The sequence below is a fragment of the Somniosus microcephalus genome, chromosome 6 (assembly GCF_052327205.1).
Source record: "Somniosus microcephalus isolate GS21.2 chromosome 6, FLI_Smic_1.0, whole genome shotgun sequence".
In the NCBI taxonomy this organism is placed as follows: Eukaryota; Metazoa; Chordata; class Chondrichthyes; order Squaliformes; family Somniosidae; genus Somniosus; species Somniosus microcephalus.
In genome coordinates, this window is record NC_140992.1 from 244980388 (window position 1) to 245006647 (window position 26260).

Below are 26260 nucleotides of genomic sequence, written 5' to 3' on the forward strand. Positions count from 1 at the left end.
GAAAAAAATAATTTTATTTTCTAACAGGGCTAAAAATAAACTTACCTTTCTTTAAAGTATTTAAAAATAATAAACCTGTGGGAAAAATGTTTTAATTTTAATTAATTCACCACTTACCTTGTAAAAAGCAGGCCTTGCGACTGCTTTTTACATGTCTAACTTCTGGAGACTTACCTTCCCGGGAAAACCTGTAAAAAAAAAAAAAAAAAAAAAAAAACGTAAGTTCGATGCGCACGTGCAGCCTCTCCTGCGCACGCGTTCCACCTCTTAACCCCTTCTTTCAAGGGAACGGAAATGCCGGTTTACCGCGCATTCGCAGTGCATGCACAAAACCGGCACTTCCACCGGGCTTACGGGTGAGTACCCCGTGCGTACTCACTCGTGGAGACCCGAATTTTTGGGCCATTGTTTCCCAAATTTCCTGCTGTACATTAGCAAGATTTATGAGTCACTACCCCTGTGCAAGAAATTGCACTTAACTCCACGGGTCAGCACCAGATAGACGAAAACAAAATGGATTCACAACAGTCCAGTGACTCTGATACCAACCAACAGTATTTGCACCAGAAGCTATAAGCTATAGAGAAGTACACACCAACTCTTCCAAATTGAGTGATTATAGATGAAACAAGGAAGAATAATGTCTTGAAAATGCAAGAAGAAATAATGATTATTGACAATGTTTTCATTAGATGATGAAAATGGCAAACAGTCTGATAGAGTCTCTGGAGAAAATACAAACTGTGCTTTTTACCATGATAAAAGAAGGCGATAAACCAGTCATTATGCAAGGATTGAAAGTCAGCATGTACCTGAGCAGGTAATTCATTGCCATGTTACCAAGCGTTAAAGCCTTAAAAAAAAATGTAAGTGTTTACCACAAACTGAAATTTTGGGGGTAATTTTGTGAGGCTTCTTATTTGGAAGCAGCTTTTTGTTCTTTTTAGGCTGGAATAGTGGACAAACATTTAAAACATTCATATGACAGTAGACATAAATGGGTCATTTTCTGATTGGCAAGATGTAACGAGTGGTGTGCCACAGGGATCAGTGCTGGGGCCTCAACTTTTTTACAATTTATATAAATGACTTGGTTGAAGGGATCGAAGGTATGGTTGCTAAATTTGCTGATGACACAAAGATAGGTAGGAAAGTAAATTGTGAAGAGGACATAAGGAGGCTACAAAGGGATATAGATAAGTTAAGTGAGTGGGCAAAGATCTGGCAAATGGAGTATAATGTGGGAAAATGTGAAGTTGTCCATTTTGGCAGGAAGAATAAAAAAAGAAGCATATTATCTAAATGGTGAGAGATTGCAGAGCTCTGTGATGCAGAGGGATCTGGGTGTCCTAGTGCATGAATCACAAATGGTTATTATGCAGGTACAGCAAGTAATTAGGAAAGCTAATAGAATGTTATTATTTATTGCGAGGGGAATTGAATACAAAAGTAGGGAGATAGCAAAATACTGCAGATGCTGGAATTTCCGAAATTACAACAGAAAATGCTGGAAAAACTCAGCAGGCCAGGCAACATCCATGGTGAGAAAATAGAGTCAACGTTTCAGGGCCCCAAACACCCCTTCCAGGTAAAACAGCGATTTACTTGTACTTCTTGCAATCTAGTATACTGTATTCGCTGCTCATGATGTGGTATCCTCTACATTGGGGAGACCAAACGCAGATTGGGTGACCGCTTTGCGGAACACCTCCGTTCAGTCCATAAGGGTGACCCCGAGCTTCCGGTCGCCTGTCATTTTAATTCACCGCTCCATTCCCACTCGGACCTCACCGTCCTTGGCCTCTTGCATTGTTCCACAGAAGCTCACCGTAAACTCGAGGAACAGCACCTCATCTTCCGATTAGGCACTTTACAGCCTTCCGGACTCAATATCGAGTTCAACAATTTCAGATCATAACCTCGGCCCCTATTACATTTTTACTTATATTTTTTATCCACACCTTTGTTTTGGCCTTCCCCCCCTTTCTTTTTCTTCTCTCTCCGACATGGCAGCTGTCTCCCATTCTGCCAGCGCATTTCACACCTAATCGGAGCTGTCTTTTGTCTCCACTAGTCCTATCACCATCTCGTCTCATTTTGAATACCTCTTAATGTCTCTTCTCTTTTGTTCTCTCCCAGCCTGGCCTCTTAATCTATTTAATTTCCTGTGCTTCTTTAGTCTTGACAAAGGGTTTTCACCCGAAACGTTGACTCTATTTTCTCTCCACGGATGTTGCCTGGCCTGCTGAGTTTTTACAGCATTTTCTGTTGTTATTACAAAAGTAGGGAGGTTATGCTTCAGTTATACAGGGCATTGGTGAGACCACATCTGGAGTACTGTGTACAGTATTGGTCTCTTTATTTAAGGAAGGATGTAAATGCGTTGGAAGCAGTTCGGAGAAGGTTTACTAGACTAATACTTGGACTGGGCGGGTTGTCTTATGAGGAAAGGTTGGACAGGCTAGGCTTGTATCCGCTGGAGTTTAGAAAAGTAAGAGGTGACTTGATTGAAACATATAAGATCCTGAGGGGTCTGGACAGGGTGGTTGTGGAGAGGATGTTTCCTCTTGTGGGAGAATCTAGAACTAGGGGTCACTGTTTTAAAATAAGGGGTCGCCCATTTAAGACAGAGATGAGGAGAAAATTTTTCTCACAGAGGGTCGTGAGTCTTTGGAACTCTCTTCCTCAGAGGGCGGTGGAAACAGAGTCTTTGAATATTTTTAAGGCAGAGGTAGATAGATTCTTGGTAAGCAAGGGGGTGAAAAGGTTATCGGGGGTAGGTGCTGTAAAGTCTGTGGGTTGTTTAGTTAATTAATACACAGACTACCAGAGTAACTTAAAACAGGACTTTACTATTCGAAGGTCAGGGCGAATCTGCCCAATAACTCCTGACACAACACTTATATACCGGTGTGGTCACCGTCGGTATTACAGTATACAGAAGCCAACAAAGTAGTGCAACACCTAAAGTAGTTCTCTTAAAGGTGGACGGTTACATACAATAGTTCTCTTAAAGGTAGACGGGTACATACACTACAATCCTCCCTTTTTAGCTTACAACATACTGATTCCCCATTAAACATACATTATAACATATATACAACTTTATGCAAGACAGTTCACAGATTCAGTCTCTCTGGAGGTTTCCGGACTCTGTCCGGATAACGCCTCGGTGGTGTCGTAACTCCCGGCGGGGTAGCAGGTGCTTCTGGCAAGGTCGATTCGGCTTGAAGGACAGTGTCAGGTTCATCTGATTCCAGTATTACCAGATCGGAGGTAGGTGTTCTGGGTATCTCTGTCTCAACATTAACCGTGTAAGGTGGTGGAGTAGATTGGCCATTTGTGGCTGACCCTATGATCTGGTCAACATGGCGCCTTATTATACTGTCCCCAATGTCCACCGTATACATCAACGGCCCTAGCCTTTTTCCAATAGTTCCAGGCTGCCATTTCTCGGTACGGTAGTCCCGGGCCAAAACTTGTTGACCTATCTGAAAAGATCTAGTTGGCCTTTCATTCATGCCCTGGAATTGCCGGTTCTCTACGTCCCTTCTGACATTTGGCTTAAGCAAATCCAGCCGGCATCTTAGTCGTCTATTAAAAAACATCATGGCGGGAGTTTGATTTGTGACCGCATGTGTTGCATTCCTGTACGCCAACAAGAAGCTATCCACCTTATGTTGTAAGTTAATGGCTTCATTACCCATGGCCTTTATGGCCTTCTTGAAGGTCTGGACAAACCTTTCAGCCAATCCATTGGAGGCGGGATGGTATGGGGCTGACGTGTAGTGCTTAACCCCATTGCTCTTTAAGAATTTCTTGAATTCTTCGGACACAAATTGCGGTCCATTATCAGAACAGATCTGTTCCGGCAGCCCATTCCTAGCAAACATGGTCCTTAACACTGTGATGGTTTTTTCCGTGGTGGTGGTGGACATCTTTATTACCTCCAGCCACTTGGAGTGTGCATCCACCGCTATTAGAAACATTGAGTCCATAAATGGACCAGCAAAGTCAATGTGTACCCTTTGCCAAGGAGATGAGGGCCACTCCCATGGATGCAGAGGAGCCTGTGGTGGCGCGTTTTGGACCTTCTGGCATCCTAGACAGCTCTTAGTGATTTCTTCGATGTCCCCATCAATGCCTGGCCACCACACAAACGCTCTTGCTAGGTTCTTCATTTTCACTCCACCCAGATGTCCCTCGTGCAGCTCCTTTAACACCTTCTGTTGAAGTTTGGGTGGAATCACCACTCTAGATCCACACATCAGGGTTCCTCGACACACTGACAGCTGTTCTTTTCTCTGCGAAAATGCTGGCAGCGTTGGTTCGCCCTGTGCTGGCCATCCCTCCACCGTTAAATCATAGACTCGTGAGAGAGTCGGGTCATTTCTTGTTTCGTTTTCGATCATCAAATTTGTTACTGGTAGACACTCCACTATGGATGAGTGGAACATCTCTACCGGGTCCACTGTAGTCGCTTCTTCTACTATCGGCAATGGCAAGCGCGATAACCCATCAGCATTTCCATGCTGTTTGGACCTTTTGTATTCGATGTCATATTGGTGTGCCCCAAGTAACACGGACCACCTCTGTAACCTTTGCGCTGTCATGGTGGAAACGGCCTTGTTAGGGTTGAATATGGACACCAACGGCTGGTGGTCTGTCAGTAATGTGAACTTCTTGCCCTGCAGGTAATGATTGAATTTCTTTACGTCCCACACAAGGCTGAGGGCCTCCCTATCTATTTGAGCATAATTTCGCTCCGCGGAGGTCAATGATCGGGACGCGAATGCCACTGGCCTTTCCGAGCCATTTGGTAACTTGTGTGAAAGTACTGCTCCAATTCCATAGGGGGAAGCATCACAAGCTAGACGAAGAGGTAACGTTGGGTTGAAATGAGCCAACACTTCAGAGGTAATCAACGCCTTGCTTCTGCGAAAGGCCTTTTTACATTCCTCACTCCACTTCCATGGTACTTTTTTCCGCAACAGAGCATTCAGCGGATGCAGCACCGTGGATAGATTCGGCAGAAACTTGTGATAATAATTAATCAACCCCAAGAATGATCTTAACTGTGATACGTTTTCCGGAGCGGGGGCCTTCACGACAGCTTCTATCTTGTCAGGTGACTTGTGCAGCCCCTCTCGGTCAATGACATGACCGCAGTACGAGATCCGTTTTTGGAAGAACTCACATTTCTTGTGATTAACTCGAAGGCCATATTCCTTCAACCTAGTGAGCACCAGTTTCAAATTTGTGAGGTGTTCTTCCTCGTCTTCTCCCGTAATCAGGATATCGTCTAAGTAACACTGCGTGCTTGGAATTCCTTGTAATACCTGCTCCATGGCCCTCTGCCAAATTGCTGGAGCCGAAGCTACCCCAAAAACCAGTCTATTATAACGATACAAGCCTCTGTGTGTGTTGATGGTGAGGTACTGACGCGACTCTTCCTCGACTTCCATTTGTAAGTATGCCTGTGCCAGGTCTATCTTGGTGAAGTGTTTCCCTCCAGCCAACGAAGCAAAGATATCTTCAATCCGCGGAAGCGGGTATTGTACCGTGTGAAGCACCGGATTCACTGTGATCTTGAAGTCTCCGCAGATGCGGACCTTCCCCGGTCCCCCTGGCTTGTCACTTGGTGAAGACTTCATGACGGGAACAATGGGCGTGGCCCACTCACTCCAGTCCACTTTTGACAGTACCCCTGATCGTTCAAGTTCTTCCAGTTCTGCCTCCACAGCAGGTCGTATCGCGTAAGGTACCGATCTGGCTTTGAAAAATTTTGGGCTTGCATGTTCTGCAATCTTAACCTTTGCTTTAATTCCTCGCAGTGTTCCCAGTCCTTGCTGGAATACCTCTTTAGCTTCGTCTAATATTCTGGACAACCGTTCAGGTTTGACATCTTCCTTTCCGGAATCTACCGTCATGGTGTTTAGTGAATGCCAGTCTATCTTTATTTTCCTGATCCACTCCCATCCCAGAAGTGGTGGACCTCCCTCAGGCAACACATACAGGTCCATCCTTTGGTGCTCTTTGTCCTTGTATCTCACCTTGACTTCTATCTTTCCGATGGGGCATACTTTGTGCCCCGTGTATGTCTTCAATACTAGTTCCGTATCCCGTAGGGGAATATGCTTGAATAACCTTTTATAATCATGCTTATTCATGACCGTCAACGCCGATCCGGTGTCCACTTCCATTTTCACTTGGACTTTTGCAATCTGTAGTGTGATCCAGATAGCTTGTCGGTCAGCTTCATTACTCACATTGTGAATTCTCAGACTATCCAGTTCCTTGCAGTTGGAGTGTGAGTCCGAATTCTGTTCTTCCGGACTCTTCCTAGTCACCTCATGTACCTTTCTGTACCTCTTTTGTGGTGACTCATTATTGTTGGTCTTCTTTCCTGACCGGCATACCTTAGCTATGTGACCAAGCTTGCCACATTTCCTACATTCCTGGTTTTTAAACCAGAATTGGTTCTGGTCGTGTGTTGTCTTCCCACAACGATAGCATTTCGTTGTACCCGAAGTAATTTGCTGCACCCTGAGTGCCGCTGCCTTTAGCTGCATTTCCGCCATTCCTTTTGCTGCGGCTTCGTTCGATGCAGCAATAAGGACAGCCTCCTCAAGTGTAAGATCGTTCTCTTCGAGCAGTCGTTTTTGTGTTTCTTCCTTCGACATTCCGCACACGAATTTGTCTCGCAATGCCTCTGTCAGATTCCCTCCAAACTGGCAGTGTTTCGCTAGTCTACGCAGTTCGACCAAGTATTCTGCGTTGCTTTCATCGTTCCTTTGCGTTCTCGCATAGAATTTGAATCGTTCCGCCAACATCAACGGTGTGGGGTTCAAGTGATCCTTCAGAACAGCCACAATATCATCGAAAGTCTGATCCGCCGGTTTAGCTGGTGATAGTAGATGCTTCAAGAGCCCGTATGTCTTCGCGCCCATCGAGTTTAGCAAGGTTATAGCTTTGTCATCTTCTTCTATTTTATTGGCCTCACCATAGATCTCAATGCGTTCCACATACGTGGCCCAGTCTTCTACCTCGGAATTAAAATCGTTGATGTTACCACGCTTAGGCATCTTCCTCTCTTCCTGATAACACCACGAATTATTTCTTTAAATTTTCTTTTTTTTTCCAAGATGGCGGTTCCCGCGAAAATGGCGGTTTCCCGCGCTTATCTTCTCTCCCCGCCCACTTCAATGGCGGTTTCCCGCTTCTGTCGTCTTCTCCGCCTAATGGCGGCTTCCCGCGTTTCTTCCCCTGGTGGGAGGGGTACTCTTTCCCCACGGGCGACGGCCGCTGGCTTTCAGGTGCACAGCCTGCGCGTCGGCTTCAGTGCTTTCCCTTTTCTCGGCAGGGCAACCGGCGCTGGGTACACCCCATTGACGGCGAACAGTTTCAGCCGCTGGGCTGGCTCTCGCTCAGTTCCCCTTGCTCGGGCTCTGTCTCTCTCCCGCTCGCTCAGCTCTACCGGCGCTGGGTACACCCCGTTGACGGTGTTGTAGCTAATTTGGGGCTACGTGGACCAGGTGATATTCTAGGTCGACACGATCCCAACAGAAGCCTTTGGAGTCAAATAAAACTCTGACCACGAGTGAATGGCAAAGTAAAAGAATGCTTTATTGCAGAGCTCTGGGAGAAGCAGCTATACACCCGGTGTGCAATCGCCACACTTCTCGTTTTGTACACTTAAGCCGCCTACTTTTATACAGAGGTCAAAACAACTTAGACGGTTGATTACATAATCCTAGCGACACCCCGTGACATCTAAAACGGTTATCTATTCTTAAGCAAACGGTTACATATTCTGAAACCAGCAATGGCCATATGTTAATTTGGGCCTCTGGCCGCAGACAAGATAAGCAGAAGTCCAACCTATTTTTCGTTGTAAGGTGACCACAATCGTTCAATAACAAAACTGCAGCTGGCATTATCTCATCCCAGCCTACGTGCGAGCTCAGGGGGCCCCTTTGTCAACCAGTTTAATGTCAAGTATCCCGACAGCCTTTGCAAAAGTCCTTAATACTGAAATTCTCCTCAACAATCCCTCCTTTTGGTACTGGACCACGATTTTCTTGGCCCAGCTGACCACCAATCCTCTTTCTTCACAGTGTTGTTCCTACAACCACTGCCTCTTCCCGGGGACGTCAGGCGGCTCGGATTCGTCCGTCTTGTCTTGTTCCATAAGCGATAGTTCGTCTGCCTGAATCGCACTGACTGGCATTGTCGCTGTCATCGCCATTTTGCAGCAAACTCGCACTATAGTTAGCAAACAGCATATTGCAACACATATCGCAACGATGATAGCCAATGCATGCGTTATCCAGGAACCCCATCCTGTTAGTCCTAGCCACTCCAACCATCCTTCTCCCGGATTGGTATGGACTCTCTTCACTTCATCCTTCATGTGGTTTACTAAGTTTGTGATATTTTCCGAACTATCAGGGATATAAGTACAGCACTCACTTCCTATCAAGACACAGGTTCCTCCTTGTGCTGCAAGGAGGTAATCTAAGGCCATTCGATTTTGGAGGGTTACTGTTCTAATGGCTACCATTTCAGTACTCATTTCTGTTAAAGCTTCCCCAGTAACATTGGCAACTACCTCTATTAGCCTTGCCAACCTCCTTGTTTCATCCATTAAGTTCATTATTCCATAGGGAGGGTTTATTACACCAAAAAATCTCTGATAAGCTCCTAGCTCTCTTTTAATCCGGTGTTTCTTAAATTCGTGGTGTTTCCCAATCTCATTCAAGAGGTGAATGTAGGGCACCACATAACCCAAGTAACACGAACCCGTCCAATTCCGGGGTAACCATGGATAGGCTCGGTGACCACATATAAAATATTATAGGCTTTTAGACTATCTAGCCCAGGACTTGGGTTATTTGGATCCTGCTCTTGATTGAATGTGCTGGGTCCCGTTAGGATAACGGACTCCGTGTACCCCGGCCGGGGGGGAATCAGAATCCTATTTGCCTGGGATGTCCCGTTCGGCCCGGTGGTACAGTTAATGATCTTATAGCAGCTACTGCTTCCTACCGGGACCCCACCTTTCTCTAGGTTACGCATAATACACACTCCCGTACGTGGGTTTCCCATTCCACTGGTATTTGTTAGTACCAGATAAGGGGGGTTTACACTGGTATTATAGGATGTATAATACCATCCCTCAAACTCGGTCATTTCATAACCCGCCGTCCTGAGGGCGGAACAATTCATTCCAGTAAAAGGGTTCCGTCGGATTGCACCCCTGGTGGCAGTACGGTTTCCGACTGCCTCCTCACACGGTACGTTAGTTTGGTTCTGGTGGTGCATCCATATCAGCATTTGAGTAACATTAAAGGCCACCGGACGAAGGGGTATTCCACCCCTACTATGTAACGGGATGTGGATACAGACCCAACAGCTGGACTGCTCCCTTTTCTTAGCATACTCGTAGGACATATAAACAAAGGTATTTACGTGTAAATTACGCTTACACCGCGGTCTGCCCCGGGTTACCGTAACAATGCATATTATCGCAACTAAACATATTACGGTCTTCATTTTCAATTTTAAGTAAGGACTGCCTGTCTGAAACTGGCTTATGGTTTCTCTGGCCCTCCCGATAACACTCTTGTAACAACGCGTTAAGATAAAAGCACACAAGCACAACCGATACAATAAGCCACGAAATAAATGCCCACACAGGCAAACAGATCAAAGTATCAGGCATTAATCATCTGATGTTGACCTGGAAAATAATACAAGGGTGTATTATTAGTAACTTCTATGCACACCCCTTCTGAGGTAGATTAAGGCTTAAAACTTAAAATGGGTGTTGGATGTCAGCAGGTCAGAACGATCCAAACACCATAACAGATCTCGCATAATCGCAGTCACCTTTCCAAGGCCGAGTACGAGTTCTGTAACCCCGAAGCGTAATCCTTATGCCTTAACCAAACAGTATCAATTCTCAATCTGCGTTGTACGCCCCTACAGATTGAGTCCTTAACACAATAACTTAACAACTTTAATCTTAATTTTATGCTGGTTACATTCATTTAGTCAGTCTTTTCTTTCGTGGTTACACTCTCCCCGGTAGTCTCCGTCTCAGGAGGCTCCAGGGATGGCTTTGGCTCATATATCTTTAGCTGTGTCCAATGTTTCCACACTCCCTTTCCCCGTATGTCTAGACAGGCGCAAGTATCACCGCTAATAATAACTTCGTAAGGCCCATTCCATTTGGGAGCAAAGCCTGATTTGGTTGGTAATACCTTTAGCATTACCCTAGTTCCCGCTGTAGGGACTTCTGGTAACGGGAAGGGGAATTCCTTCTCGTCCTGCTCCCTCTGGCGGTACCTTACCTGCGTCCGCATTTCTTTTAGTTGTTTACTCATTTCTTGGACATATCGCCGTAGCTTGTCCTTTAAGGGGCCTACATCCACCCCTCCCGTAATTATGCCTTCTGGCAATTGCATTGCTCGTCCTGTCATAAGTTCATACGGGGCAAGGCCTGTGGTACGATTACAGGTGGCTCGTAATTTCATCAGAATGATAGGTAACACTTCCACCCATGTTTTTCCTGATTCCTGCATGGCCTTAGCCAGCGCATTTTTTAGTGTTCGGTTCATTCTTTCTACCATCCCCGAGCTCTGGGGATGGTAGGGTATATGAAACTTTTGCTTAATTCCCATTAACTGGCACATATGTTTGACCACACCTCCTGTGAAGTGGGTCCCTTGATCCGGATCTATCTGGAGCGGCATTCCCCAACGTGGGATTACCTCCTCCGCCAAGATTCGAGCGACTGTAGTGGCCGTACAATTTCTGGTGGGAAAGGCCTCCACCCATCTTGTGAATTGATCAATGATTACCAAGCAATACGTCTTACCCTTTGACATGGGTAGGGGCCCCGTAAAATCAATTTGCAAGTGCTCCCATGGCCCTCGGGGCCTGGGTTGGTGTCCTAATCTAATTTTAACTGGTCTTCCTGGGTTATGCTGAGCGCACACGATGCATCGTTGACAATACTTAGCAATGTCCCGCCCCATACCCTTCCACCACCACTCCTTACCTAAAGTCTGTTGCATCGCCTCCTTTCCAGAGTGGCTTAATCCATGGTGTATTTCGAGTAGGGTATTCTGTATACACTCGGGGGCCATTACCTTGTTATTTATTCGCCATACTCCGTCTGTTGTTGGTCTGGCTCCTTGTTCTTTCCATCTTTGCCTTTCACTAGGTAATATATCCTCGTGTAGCTCGGCAATACTAATTTCATTTCCTGGGCTATCTACACTGGCTACAGGTTCCTCGGGTTCCCATCCTAAGGCTAACTCCGCGGATTGTTTCACTATCTGCTTTCCTTCCTTCCGTTCTAGGTTTGCTTCTTTCCGTTCCAAGATCAGGGCTGCCTGAGCTGCCCTGTCAGCTGCCTGGTTGCCCATATAACCCGTCCATTCTGGACTGTCTCTGGCTGGTTCTTTTTGGTGTGCTTTAATCTTTATTACTGCGACCTGTTTAGGCTTATTACTTGCTTCCAGGAGGGCTTCGATTCTTTCCTGATGTCTTATGGGGGTTCCTCCGGTAGTTACAAATCCCCGTCTGCCCCATGCAGTCATGTAGTCATGGACTACACCAAACGCATATCGGCTATCTGTATATATATTTACAATTTTATTCTCGGACTCTTCTAATGCTACTGTCAGAGCCACTAGTTCTGCTACTTGGGCTGACAAGCCTCCTTCAAGTCTCCCCGATCGTACAGTTCTCATCTGACTATTTACTACAGCCCAGCCCGTACGAGGCTGTCCGTCTATATATTTTCGGGACCCGTCCACGTACAGGGTCTCTTCAGCCCCTGGTAACGGAGTGTCTTTTATCTTGTCTCCCTCTAAGTCAGCATCTACATCTCCACAATCATGGGAAATACCCGACCCCAATACTCCTTCAGCCGGGTTTTCCCTTGCGTCTCTAATAAAGTGTCCTACCTTACCACAATTGTGGCAAGCGCCTTTCGGTTTTGTCCCTGACCCGACATTGTCGGATTGGACTGCACTTACTCTCTCCTTCTTCACTTGCACCTCTTCCTTCTCCCTAGTCTGTAATCCGTCAACGCCACATGCCCATTCAACTATCTCATCATATACTCTGGTAGTCAGTACTCCTAGTTTTAGGATTGCCTGATGGGGGGGGGACAGCCCATCTTTAAATGCCTGGATAAAGGCTGGGTCTGTTCTCACCGCGTTTGGCTGTCCAGAGGATTCTCCGTAGACGGCGAACAATCCTTCCCCGTATTCTGAAGAGCCCTCTCCTTTCTTTTGTTTACACGACGTTATTTTATTCCAATTTGTGGGGGCCTCTCCTAACACCCCTTGTACTGCTATTTTGTATAACTGGAAGGTGGGAGTTAATTTGGGCCTCTGGCCGCAGACAAGATAAGCAGAAGTCCAACCTATTTTTCGTTGTAAGGTGACCACAATCGTTCAATAACAAAACTGCAGCTGGCATTATCTCATCCCAGCCTACGTGCGAGCTCAGGGGGCCCCTTTGTCAACCAGTTTAATGTCAAGTATCCCGACAGCCTTTGCAAAAGTCCTTAATACTGAAATTCTCCTCAACAACGGCGAACAGTTTCAGCCGCTGGACTGGCTCTCGCTCAGTCTCCCTTGTCGGCTCTGCCTCTCCCGCTCGCTCGGCTCCCAATCGTGCCTCCCAGCCCTCTCGCAGTCCGGTGCTTCCCTCCCCGGCTGCGGCTGAGTTTTTATATCTTCACGCGCCTACGCTCCCGGTCGCAGCGCTTCGTGGCTTCGGTCGCTGCCCGGCCTTTTTCGCCGGTCGCGGTCTAGCTGTCTCACGACGCCGTTGCGTCCCCAGCCTGTCTGTACCGCGGCTTCCTTGCTCCACGCTGCCCCAGTCTCAGCGCCTCTGGGCCCGACTTCTGTCCGGCTCCTTTCCCCCTCGACCGTGGTCGAGTGCACCGCCCTTATCCTCTGGTTATTCTTTTTACTTTTCCCTTACTCACAGTCACCGTGGCCGGCTTGCTTCTCGTGCTGATCGGCTCACTCCTCACCGTGGCAGAAGGGACAGTCAGTGCCTGTTGCTGATGGAAGTCTTTGTCTCTGAATTCTTCCTCCTTTCCAGCTCTGCAGACTCGAGTTTTCTCCCAGCAGAATGACGAGGGCGGTTGCCTCTTCTCGACGCTCGTTAACTGCTTCGGAAGTATTGTTGCCGCAGGGTACGATCGGACTCGTCGCCACTGTAAAGTCTGTGGGTTGTTTAGTTAATTAATACACAGACTACCAGAGTAACTTAAAACAGGACTTTACTATTCGAAGGTCAGGGCGAATCTGCCCAATAACTCCTGACACAGCACTTATATACCGGTGTGGTCACCGTCGGTATTACAGTATACAGAAGCCAACAAAGTAGTGCAACACCTAAAGTAGTTCTCTTAAAGGTGGACGGTTACATACAATAGTTCTCTTAAAGGTAGACGGATACATACACTACAGGTGGGAATGTGGAGTAATCAGATCAGCCATGATCTTACTGAATGACGGAGCAGGCTCGAAGGGCCGAGTGGCCTACTCCTGCTCCTAATTCGTATGTTCGTATGTTCCTATGACATTCTTCTTTCTGCTGTTTTAACAGAGGTGTTAAACCATTTCAAATAAATAGGGTAATACGGCCATTAAAATAGCAGATAGAAGGATGTCATGCAAACATGCAAATATTGCCATTGGAAATTTCTAGCTTTATATTATTTTTGTGTGGATTCTTCTTGCTTCTTGGACTGCCAGTACGATGCAAGTCATTCAAACTGGATTCTTGCTGGATAATCATTATACATTTTTGGTTTTAATCATCCCACTTGGCTGTGTGAATAATATAGTGTCTAGGTCATGTTTAGTTAATAATAACTATGTATAATTTGTCCAGTTTTGTTCATTCTGCATATGTGTCCCTGCACAGTAAGCGTTGCTGAGCGGTTTGACTGGGGGAGATCTAATGGACTACATTTTAGGAAGCAATAGTATTATACTCTTTATATAGGAAACAAACTATTTATATAACACTCTTCATGACTTCAGAATGTCCCAAAGATCTTCACAACCAATAAATTACTTTTGAAGTGTAGTCAATGTTATTTTGTAAGGTAATGCGCACAGTAAGGTCCCAGAAACAACAATGAGAGAAATGACAAATTCATCCATTTTTGGTGGTGTTGGCTGAAGAATAAATGTTGGCTCGGGCACTAGGAGAATCCTCTGCCCTTCTTCAAATGGTGCCATGGGATCTTTTACATTCACCTGGCCAGGCAGATGGGATCTCAACAACGTTCCTGTTAAGCCGCGCGGCAGTCTGGAGGTCCCATGTAGGCCGCGCTCTGGCTTTTCAATGGAAATAACCGGGCATGCGCAAAAATATGAATGGGCCGCGTAGCCAGTTAAAGGGCCCGCGCACTTAAAAAAAAAAAAAAAAAAAAAATGATAGGGAACATTGGACCTCGGGTTCAACTCTCATTTAAAGACTGCACTTCTGACAGTGCAGCACTCCCCCAACACTGCACTGACGTGCCAGCCTAGGTTATGTGCTCAAGTCCTGAAGTGGGGATTGAACTCATGGGGGAAGGAGGGGGGGGGGGTTGGATTTTTAAGTAGCACCTGAAATGGGCGCAAAGTCGGCAGAGTGACCGCTTCGTTTGTGCCGGTGTGTGGCCTGTGCTATGTTGTGGCCTGGGCCTCATTAGCATGCCGCCAGCAAGCTGTGGGTGCCAAGCGGGCACCCTGCTGCAGCTTGCCAGCTCCGAGAGGGCACTCATACTCCTCCTGGGCCCACCAAAGAAAACATTAGAAGTTTCCTGAGTCGTTTTGTGAACGGTTTCCTGTGGTCCCTTTAAGGACTTCTGATTAGGCTGCCCAATGGCTGGTATAATTAGGCAGAGCATGCGTGGTTCCATTTGTACCTGAAAATTGCAATTGGGGTCTTACAACAGGTGTAGGACTCCGACTTGCATATTTAAGCAGACTGTTTCAGGCGGGCGGGCTGCTCACCCATTTACAAGTCCACCTGAAAATTGAATCATGCAGGTCTTGGGCATCAATAGGGTAGTCAAGGTAACCCCCCCCCCCCCACCCCTCCCTGATTTCCAATTGCTGGCCGCTCACTTTTCAGACAAGAATCGGATGGCCAATAGTTGAAAATCACTGACTCAGAGGCACGCTAGACTACCACTGAAGCTAACACCGCTAACATAATATTGACCCATTTGTATTTATAACATAAGTTCCCATTGCTTTCTATATAGGAAATAACAATTGCAATTTATTTCTTATTCTGGGTTTGATGGACATGTTTTAGTTCAGATGAAATTGAGGCCAGCTTGCTGCTCTTTTTTTTTATTCGTTCATGGGCTGTGGACATTGCCCTTGAGAAGGTGGTGGTGAGCCACCTTCTTGAACCGCTGCAGTCCATGTGGTGAAGGTACTTCCACAGTGCTGTTAGGGAGGGAGTTCCAGGATTTTGACCCTGTGGTATTATGTATAACTGATATTTTACCACTGTATAATCTGGAAGTTAACCTATGTTTGCATCACAGGAACAGATCAAGTGACTTACCAAGTAGCACAATTTCTACTCCAGGACATGGTCATGCCAGTTTTACTTTTCCCTCTCCAAATGCTTTAAAACACATCATAGATGCAGATCCATTGATTCAAATAAAAGTGAGTAGTGAAATTTTCTTCATAGCATAACACACTGAACAAGCATTAGTTGTATTAAGTACTTCTCCGATTACAAAATAAAATCAGATACAATATAAGTTGCTTTAAGGACGCAACTGACATTTGTTGAATCCATTGGTTGAATCCATTGTGGCTTTAGGAACACAGTGGAGATGTGATTAGTCAAGGATCTGGCAAATATTGGATGAAAATGGTTTCTGCTGACTGATGCTAAAAGTTGGTCTTCAGACCCTTCAATTCAAGACTGTATCGACACCTTTGGCCTCAGGACTGTAATTAAATTAAGTTACTACCACACAAGGCAGTTGAGGCCAATTCATTAAATATATTTAAGAAGGAGTTAGATATATTTCTTAAGGCTAAAGGGATCAAGGGATATGGGGAGAAAGCAGGGACAGGGTACTGAATTTGGATGATCAGCCATGATCTCATTAAATGGAGGAACAGGCTCGAGGGGCCGAATGGCCTACTCCTGCTCCTATCTTCTATGTTTCTACCTCTTGTTTATACAGGTTTTAAGGCTTGCAAGTGAAATCCATTCTGTATAAATGATACATAGCATAACATAAGTAAACTGCACGAGAAAACTGGTGAATTAAAGTTTGAGAACCAACAAATACATACACTGAAAATATCAGCTATTTTCACTGGTGCCCTTGGTCAAATTGAGTGCAAGGTTTATGCCTTGCATATCGCCCAGAAGGATGTGGATCATCTTCACTGTCCCAGCCCCTGATATTGCAGGCAATTCTTCACACTATATTGCTGTATGGTCCAGTGTGGAGCAATACAGCCGAGAGCTTTGGCTGAAATTTCAGGTATCAGACTGGTGTGACACAGAATCTATACCAAGCTGTCGATTTGAACAGATTTGTAAACTTCCCGGGGGGGATTCGGGCAGATTCACAGTTAATTTCTTCAAATCCAGAGAAATTTGAAGACATATTTCTGCCACGCCAGCAAAGACAATTCACAATCTTCCCGAATAGCTTGGGAGACTTGTAAGGTGGAACTGTTATGTTGTTTATTGATTGTGTGATCACTTCTGTCTGTTTTTCAGATGGTTAGTTTTGTATTCAATCCCTTTGCATCATTTGGTGGAACGCCAGTCACCGGGAGCGTAGCTGGTTTGTCGCTGCTGCACTCTAATAACACTGAAATAGCAGTCTACAATTTATCAGAGAACATAGAGGTAATCCCTGTTATTGTTCAGGCTGTTTCCCAACATCTTTACCCTGCCTTCACAGAAAAAGATGTGATTTTCATAGGCAGATTGTATTTCCTGTGAACCAAATCTGCACCCTTGTACATCGTGATTGTGACTCACATTTATGCCTTGATTACAGAATGCGCTGGAAACCACGTAGGATGCCCACCTCTTTAGTCCAAAGGGTGGCAAATACCATTCCGTCAGACCATTATATTCAGGCTTAAACTGATATTTGGATTTATCTAAAAGATAATTACACAGAAGCAGAAAAAATATAAGAAGAAGCTGAGTCCCATCATTTCTGTGTCCTTCCAGGATACTTCTGCCATAAGTTGAACAGGAGTGCAGTTACAGACTTGGGAATTAGGCCAGGACCCATATACGCCACATCCTGCCCTTTTCTGCTAACTTTGTGAGGCCTTCACCGGGTCAGAATATTGACAGCAGTTGAAATTGTATCTTGTCAAATTCTGGAATATCTGTCGATGCTTTTCATATCCCCTATTTTTCACCTCTTCCTAGTCTTCTGAAGTCTTGCAAATGCTTCAAGTGCAGTTGCTTTCCAATGGGTCAGCAGATGCTTCAGCTATTTTAGGCTCCACTGAAAACTTAATGGGGCAGAAATTCCGATCCCTACAGGTGTATACGCGCTGTGTACTCACTCGTAGGGACGTCGGAAATGCCGGTTTCAGGCATGCGCTGTAAACCAGCATTTCCGATCTGTCAAGAAAGCTCTTGACAGATCCTCCGGCTGCCCTGGAGAAGGGCCTCTGTGGGCGGATAGTTCCATTTTTTGGAGACCCTCCGCCCCGCAGAAAACACTTACAATTCTTGCACCTGGTAAAAGCAGGCGTAAGGCCTGCTTTTACCAGGATAAGAGTTGAAAAAAGTTTTTAAAAATGTTTCCACTGATTTATCATTTAAAAATACTTTAAAGAAAGGTAAGTTTATTTTTAGCCCCGTTAAAAACTACTTATTTTTTCAAAAATTTAAATTTTTGTTTAAAATAGTTAATTTATGTAATTTCAAGTCATTTTAAAAATGTGATTAAAAATTTTTTAATTTAAAGTTTAACTATGTTTTGCGAGTGATTTCCATTCATATATTTGACAGGTCTTCCTGTCAAATGTATGAACGGAAATTCCCTTCTCTGATTGGCTCCCCATGGCCCGCGTGATCCCAGGGACGCTGCGAACCGCCTGCGCCTCAGGGATACGTGGGCCCTGCGCACTCCGGTCTTGGCGCAGATTTTTCCAGATCGCAGTCCTCCGAATGGAATTTCTGGGCCAATGAAAAAAAAATGTTCTTGAAAAAATGTTTTAAAACTATAATAATGGCAACAAAATTAATAACAAAGACCAGTACTAAAACATTCTGTAAAACTGGAAAATCAACAATACAGCTAAAAACGCTTTAAGAGCTCCATTACCCAAAGAGCTTCCCTTAGGCTCTCAGCAGATGGGCAAAGGAGCACGTAGTGCAAACCCATCCTAAACAGAGGGAAAATCAAGTTGGTTTCATTTAAATACATTGCAGTATTCACTGCTAACTCGCCCCACTCATTTCCAGTGGACATTGGGTGAATATAGATCGTAGCCTTTGTTTTTTTTAAAAACAAATCCATTTGGAGATGATCCAGGAGCATGTGGGATGTGATGGAAATATTTAAGACGTCCAAACAAACAAAAAGAGCATCTACCCACCAGATATACACAGTAAATCCATAAAAAAATGAAAGCAGTATAATCATTAATATGTTTCTAATCACAAGAAGTACAGTTGGTGAGGTAAGTGAAAACAAATAACAACAGAAAATACTGGAAACACTCAGCAGGCCAGGCAGCATCCGTGGAGAGAGAAACAGCGATAACGGGGTCGATTTTCCTGGAGCCGTTAGGCGGGGTTTCAGGCGTGTGGGGGGGGGGGGGAAATCCCAAATTCGGGTGTCCCAACACCATCCCGCCCAAAACCCGCCTCCACGTAAGTTTCAGAGGAGGCGGGTACCCGCCCCGCACTGGGACCCGCCGACCCGAGGCGGGAAGGGATTAGTGCCAATTAACTGCCTGTTAACAGGTAGTTAACAGGCAGTTTTTAGCCTAATTCCTATTTTGAGGGGTGTCGTGTGGGATTCCTGATGGCGCCAAACCACGCCAGGTTAGAGCAGGCGAGCCGTCGGGTTGAAGGACTTGGAGGGGTCGCGATGTCAGTGTTCAGGTGAGTGATGGGTGCATGAGTGCAAAGGTAAGTGTGTTTGGTGTGTCTAAAGTGTGTAAAGAAGTTTAAATTACCTGTACTTACCTTAACAGCCTTTCTTCCTCTAGGTTTCAGGAGTCCATCACTCAGACGGCACTGAAAGCAAAATGGCTGCGAGCTGTCAAAAGTGACAGCCTTCAGCTTTCATTGCCGGTGAGAGTTCTAACTGAGTCTGCGTAGAAGGACTCAGGTTAGAAGTCAGACTGTCAGTGTTTGACAGCTTCAAACAGCTGTGAAACACTGAAATTTCATCTGTCAATACCTCTTGACAGATGAAATTTCAGTCTGTGATGTCACCTGTTGCCGGGTGTCCCTTAATTGGCCTGCTGAGCCCGCTGGGTGGGCTCAACAAGCTCAATGAAGGGAAAATCGCGTGGATTGGCCGGACGTCGATGTAGGTGGGACTAAAACCCGAAAGTGGTAGTCCCGCCTCCTTCCCGAGAGCTTAATGAAAATCGACCCCAACGTTTCAGGTCTGTGACCCTTCGTCAGAACTGGAAAAAGTGAGAGATGTAACAGGTTTTAAGCAGGTGCAGAGGCAGGGAAAGGGGTGGGGGGGTGGGAAGGGGAGGAAGGAACTAAAGGGACGGTCTGTGCTAGCATTGGAGGTAGGAGAGATTGAATGTTGCAAATGGGGATGGCAGAATCATCAACAGTTGCCGCCTGAAAAAATGGGGGAGGTTATAGTCTGAAATTGTTGAACTCAATGTTGAGTCCAGAAGGCTGTAAAGTGCCTAATCGAAAGATGAGGTGCTGTTCCTCGAGCTTATGTTGAGCTTCATTTGAACAGTGTAAGAGGCCAAGGACAGAGAGGTCAGAGTGGGAGTGGAGCGGAATCTTTCCCCCGCACAGCTGACCCTTTCTCCCGCTTTCAGAATTCTCGTTCTACCTGGACCCCTTCCTCTGGCCTCTTACCCTCTCTAGATCTTTCCATTGCTAACTGCCGGCGTGACATCGGCCATCTCAATTTTTCTGCTCCCCTCACTCACTCCAACCTACCTCCCTCTGAACTTGCGGCACTACGTTCTCTTCGATCCAACCCTAACATTGTCATTAAACCTGCTGACAAGGGTGGTGTCGTTGTTGCTTGGCGAACCGACCTCTACTGTGTGGAGGCTGAACGCCAACTCTCTGACACCTCTTCCTACCTCCCCCTGGACCATGACCCCACTACCAAACATCAAGCCATTGTTTCCAAGACTGTCACTGACCTCATCTCCTCTGGAGATCTTCCCTCCATGGCTGTCAACCTCATAGTCCCCAAACCCCCCACAGCCACTTCTACCTGCTTCCCAAGATCCACAAACAGGACTGTCCTGGTAGACCCATCGTTTCAGCCTGTTCTTGCCCCATGGAACTGAATTCTCCCTATCTCAACTCTATTTTTTCTCTTCTTGTCCAGTCTCTTCCCACCTACATTCACAACTCTTCCGACACCTCCGCCACTTTTACAGTTTCCAGTTTCCTGGCCCCAACTGTCTCCTTTTCACTGGACGTCCAATCCCTCTACACCTCCATCCCCCAACAGGACAGCCTGAGGGCGCTCCGCTTCTTCCTTGAACAGAGGCCCAACCAGTCCCCATCCACCACCACCCTCCTCCACCTGGCTGAACTTGTTCTCACATTGAACAACTTCTCCTTTGACTCCACTCACTTCCTCCAAATTAAAGGTGTTGCTATGGGAACCCGCATGGGCCCTAGCTATGCCTACCCTTTCGTGGGATATGTGGAACATTCTTTGTTCCATCAGGTCCCCTCCCTCACCTCTTTTTCTGGTACATTGATGACTGTATTGGTGCCGTTTCCTGCTCTCGCCCTGACTAGAAAATTTCATTCACTTTGCTTCCAATTTCCACCCTGCCCTCACCTTCACATGGTCCATCTCCAACTCTTCTCTTCCCTTCCTTGACTTCTCTCTCTCCATTTCTGGCGATAGGCTATCGACAAACATCCACTACAAGCCCACTGACTCCCACAGCTACCTGGACTACACTTCCTCCCACCCCACTTCCTGTAAGGACTCTATTCCATTCTCCCAGTTTCTCTGTCTCCGCCGCATCTGTTCTGACGATGCCACCTTCCATACCAGTGCTTCCGACATGTCTTCCTTTTTCCTCAACCGAGGATTCCCCTCTACTGTGGTTGACACGGCCCTTGACCGTGTCCGTTCCACTTCTGCTCTCACCCCTTCCCCTCCCTCCCAGAACCACAATAGGGTTCCCCTTGTCCTCACCTTTCACCCCACCAGCCTCCACATTCAACGGATCATCCTCTGCCATTTCCGCCACCTCCAACGTGATCCCACCACCAACCGCATCTTCTCCGCACCTCCCCTTTCAGCATTCCAAAGGGTCCGCTCCCTCCGCGACACCCTGGTCCACTCCTCAATCACCCCCAACAGCCCTGCTCCTTCACCTGGCACCTTCCCGTGCAAGCGCAGGAGATGCAACACCTGCCCTTTTACCTCCACCCTTCCCACTGTCCAGGGCCCCAAACACCCCTTCCAGGTGAAATAGCGATTTACTTGTACTTCTTGCAATTTAATATACTGCATTCACTGCTCATGATGCGGTCTCCTCTACATTTGGGAGACCAAATCCAGGTTAGGTGACCGCTTTGCGGAACACCTCTGTTCAGTCCATAAGGGTGACCCTGAGCTTCCGGTCGCCTGTCACTTTAATTCTCTGCTCCACTCCCACTCTGACCTCTCTGCCCTCGGCCTCTTGCACTGTTCCAATGAAGCTCAACGTAAGCTCGAGGAACAACGCCTCATCTTTCGATTAGGCACTTTACAGCCTTCTGGACTCAACATTGAGTTCAACAATTTCAGACTATAACCCCCCCCCCCCCTTTTTTCAGGCGGCAGCTGTTGATGATTCTGCCATCCCCATTTGCAACATTTAATCTCTCCTGCCTTCAATCCTAGCACAGACCGTCCCTTTAGTTCCTTCCTCCCCTCCCCCCCAACCCCCCTTTCTCTGCCTCTGCACCTGCTTAATATCTGTTACATCTCTAACTTTTTCCAGTTCTGACGAAGGGTCCCAGACCTGAAACGTTAACTCTGTTTCTCTCTCTACGGATGCTGCCTGGCCTGCTGAGTGTTTCCAGCATTTTCTGTTGTTATTTCAGATTTCCAGCATCCGCAGTATTTTGCTATTGTCTGAGTGAAAACAAATGGTTAGGGTAAATGGGAGTTGCTTGGATTGGAGCTGGGTTAGAAATGATGAACCACATGGATTAGTCCTGGGTCCATTTTTGTTCTTGAGATATATATATATAGATGATTTGGACTTGGATACAGTGAGAACAATATCAAAACTGGCTGACAATACAAAAGAAGAGTGTTTGGCAAACAGCGAGAAGGACAGTAGAAGGCTTCAGGATGACTTTCTAGGTTAGTGAAATGAGTAGACAGGCAGCAGGTGCAATTAATGCAGAGAAGTGTGAGCTATTACATTTCAGGAGGAAAACTAAAGAACACGGGTGTAATGGAAAGAAACTGAAGAGTGTGGATGAACATGAAGAGACTTAGGGGTTCAAATACATAATTCTTTGAAAGTGTGAGTATAAGTGGATAAAGCCATAAAAAGTCAAAAAGCATAGGTGTATAGAGCACAAAAGGAAAGAGACAACGCTAATGTGTACAAGACAACAGTTAACTCACAGTTAGAATACATTTTTGGGTGCCCCATTATTGTAAGGACATTAAAACCACAGACAGCGCAGTGTGTAGATTTATCAGAACAATACCAGGAATGACAGCATATCGATATGAGAAGAGATTGATACTGGGACTATTTTCCTTGGAACAGAGAAGGCCATGAGGTGATTTAATGGACATTTTCAAAATGATGAGGGGTTTTGATAGAATTTGGGTTAGATTTAATGAAATTAAAGCAGGATAATACTTTTAACTCCGATTTTTAAAAGTAGTCAATCCTTAAAATCTCATGAATTATGATAAATCATTCTGATTGTCACTTTTTCTTTTCAGATTACGCTTTCCAGGCAAAATGTAGCCAAAATGTCCATGAAGATATATAGGTCATTTGGAAATCGCTTGCGCATGGATCTAAATGTCACTTCAGATGAGGATACTGTGGTAATCCATATAAATTCACAAGGGAATTTCTCACTACAGCTGTTCCTTGGCTTCCAATATATACCTACAGAGACAATGTTTCAGCTTCAGACAGTGCTTCCCATTCTAAATGCCAATGGAGGTAAATTGAATTTATTGCTATCTTTTTTGTTCTTGATATTATAAAATCTGCGATTTTTCACTCTTGGGAATTTTGTCTTGCAGCAAACAGTAGCTGTAGGTTCTTATGGCATCTCATCATTTGTTAAATGATCATTTATTTACAAATTCCAATTTGCAAACAAAATTGGATTGGGGCTCTGAAATGACTAAAACAGAACAGTAGCAGTCCAAAATATAAACAGAAATCGCTGGAAATACATAGCAGGTTGCTCAAGGGTGTACCCTTCCTCACATCTGTCCAAGGGGACATACTCAAAATATCAAAGCCTGTCTTTTCTCTTTACAGATGTTGACTAATCTGCTGTGTACTTCCAGTGGTTTCAGTTTTTGTTTCAGATTTTCAACATTTTCAGTCTTTTCTTTTTGTTTCTACACAGTAGTAGACCAAGTGGTTTAGTGCTTGACTCCCAACCAGAATATCACAGGGTCGATTATATGATCATTATAGATGAGGAAGGCCATTCAGCCCATTTAATTAATTCACCCAACGTAATCCTAACACCACCCCTGTAGCATCCAACTGTTTCTTAAATCATTCGAGGGTGTCTCTATCTGGAGTCGTATTCCACTCATTGAAGTTCCCATGTTGTCTATTACACAGTTACTCTCCTCAATTTTATAAGCTTTCATAATTCTCAACTGGGCCACTACATTAAAGCAGCACACTGAAGTAAATTGTTCCATCACAGAAGACAAAGCCATCTCAAACCACTTGAATGATATCTTATGGAGCATTACTGATGATAGTCATGGAGCGCCATAACATAGAACAACTTTCTGCTTGAAACTACATCTAAAATGACATTGCATTCACTGTAAAAGGATCATCCTCTTCAACCCACAAACAACACCTAGTTTGCAAACGGAAGACAGTCTTAGTGGATCAAAGATCATTTAGATCTACTATATTGAGAAGGACTTAAGTTTTCATCAGTTCAAGTGATTTCACTGATTGCCAGCTGTGGGGAGTTCCACAGCGCAGCCTGTGGCGGAACAGGGAACGACTGACCACAACTTCAGGATTTCCGCATTTAGCTGCGTGTGTGCTAAATCCTGAAGTTACGGTCAGTTTCAGAGGGGGTCATGATGGCGAACGCTGACGGATTTTGGCTTTGCCATTGTTCCTCTTGTAAGGTTGAGGTGTAGTTTAACAATATAACATGGAACTGGAACACAGGCATTGTATAAATTGAATACTGCTGAGTAATTTATTGAATATGTTTGTTCTATTTCTAAAATACACGTACAAACTTCCCAGGAAGGTTGTTCTATTTCTAATTTTCAAATGGTGAATTTTAGATGTATACTATGATTTATTCAGCCACAGGATGACTTTTCAAAAATCATCAGATAGTATCACAGGGCTTGAATGTTCAAATATGTGACAGGAACAGGCAGCAAAAAGGTTGGTGCCTGTTATTTAATTGATAGCAACTAACAATTTCTGTCAGTCATATCTGTTCCAGTCACATCTGAAATATGTTTGACCATTCTGTACTGCTCCTGTCATGTGTTTGGTTCCAATAAGCTGCATGTTCTTACTGCTCTTCTCGAAACCAAAGCTGCATGCAGGAGACAGAGATACAAATGTACTTGGCCATGTTATGAGCAGTTTGGGGTCTAGTATGCCAACATTGGGTAATGCTCTTGTGACTTCTGTTTTTACCTCCTCTTTCTACTGTGTATCTAACAATTTACTTTGTGTTTCACAAGATCGCATATATACCTGGATTCTGACTCCTAGAATGCTGATGCATGGAGCAGGAGTTTACCATGTGATGGTCACACCTTCAAAAACCTCACAGGCAGAGATCATAAAGTACAGTGCCAATGCCTTTACAGCACAGTGCTTGTTCTGGAAAGGACATAAGTGGTCACCTAATCAATGTCATGTAAGTTTGTTTAGAGGTCTATATATAACAGCTCCTAATAAGAGGCTCTCCATAAAGTATGTACAAGGTGGTAATGTAGGGGAAGCAGTTTGTAAGCCATAGCATGCAGGAATTTTGGAGGGAGCTTGGCAAAGTGTGTATGTGCTATGTACAATCCTCCATCACAGAGGTGATACCACATTGAGTGGGGAAGTTCTGGTGAATTTAAACCATTAGTGTTTGAAGTGCAAAGGCTGGTTATTGTATCTCCAGCCTGAACTTAATATTTCCTGACGTCAAAAGTATATGTATTTTGATGGGGATGGGCATTAGAGAAGAGTGTGGTTTGCAGCAAGAGGCAAAACATTTGTGATTTTCAGTGTATATACTTTATGTGCAGCCCCCAACAGCACTGGATACTTTTACTCCTTTAAGGGGGAGATGTGATGCACAGCCAGAGTTAGTTAGTGTTAAATTTTCCCAAATTGGATGTCTTCAGATCGGTGTCCAGGACAAGTCTGGATGGTGCTTTGCAGGATTTTTATTGTAACTACTTGTTGTTGAGTCTTGCCATTCTGTGGCTGAATAAATCAGTGGTATACTTCCCAGTGGTGTGTGTTGAGGGACAGGGAGGGTAATTAAAATGGATTTGTCTCCTACCACTAGAGCATTTTATTGCATTTTTTCACATTACCTAGTTGGAGGGAACAATCTTTACAGATAGTATTGACTCTTTACATCTACCTTCTCCTTTAATTCTTTCCCTACTGAATAAATAGGAACTTTATCTGGGTTGCACCATAAACCTCATGTCTGATGCTGAGCGGTTAAGGATGGTTTGCAGGATGATCAATCTGACTAGTATTTCAAATTTTCATTATGTATAAGTAATCAATATGTAACATTTCACTAAATGAGAATGCAG

General features: G+C 45.1%; 2 protein-coding genes across 2 annotated transcripts in view; one reads left to right on the plus strand and one right to left on the minus strand.

The window, feature by feature from the left end:
- LOC147116614 (polycystin-1-like protein 2) overlaps positions 1 to 26260 on the plus strand; it is a 135851-nt gene that overhangs the window by 49122 nt on the left and 60469 nt on the right. The window contains exons 10-14 of the mRNA XM_085991701.1: positions 693 to 820; positions 15590 to 15716; positions 16798 to 16929; positions 23195 to 23423; positions 25178 to 25356. Coding sequence (XP_085847827.1) covers positions 693 to 820; positions 15590 to 15716; positions 16798 to 16929; positions 23195 to 23423; positions 25178 to 25356 — 795 coding nt within the window. The remainder of the gene's footprint in view (positions 1 to 692; positions 821 to 15589; positions 15717 to 16797; positions 16930 to 23194; positions 23424 to 25177; positions 25357 to 26260) is intronic.
- On the minus strand, positions 7602 to 12372 carry LOC147116615 (uncharacterized). Its single transcript, XM_085991700.1, has 2 exons — positions 11066 to 12372; positions 7602 to 9742 (listed from the first exon to the last, which is right to left on the minus strand). The coding sequence occupies exons 1-2, from the start codon at positions 11760 to 11762 to the stop codon at positions 9717 to 9719; spliced, it is 723 nt and encodes a 240-aa protein (XP_085847826.1). The 5' UTR covers positions 11763 to 12372; the 3' UTR covers positions 7602 to 9716.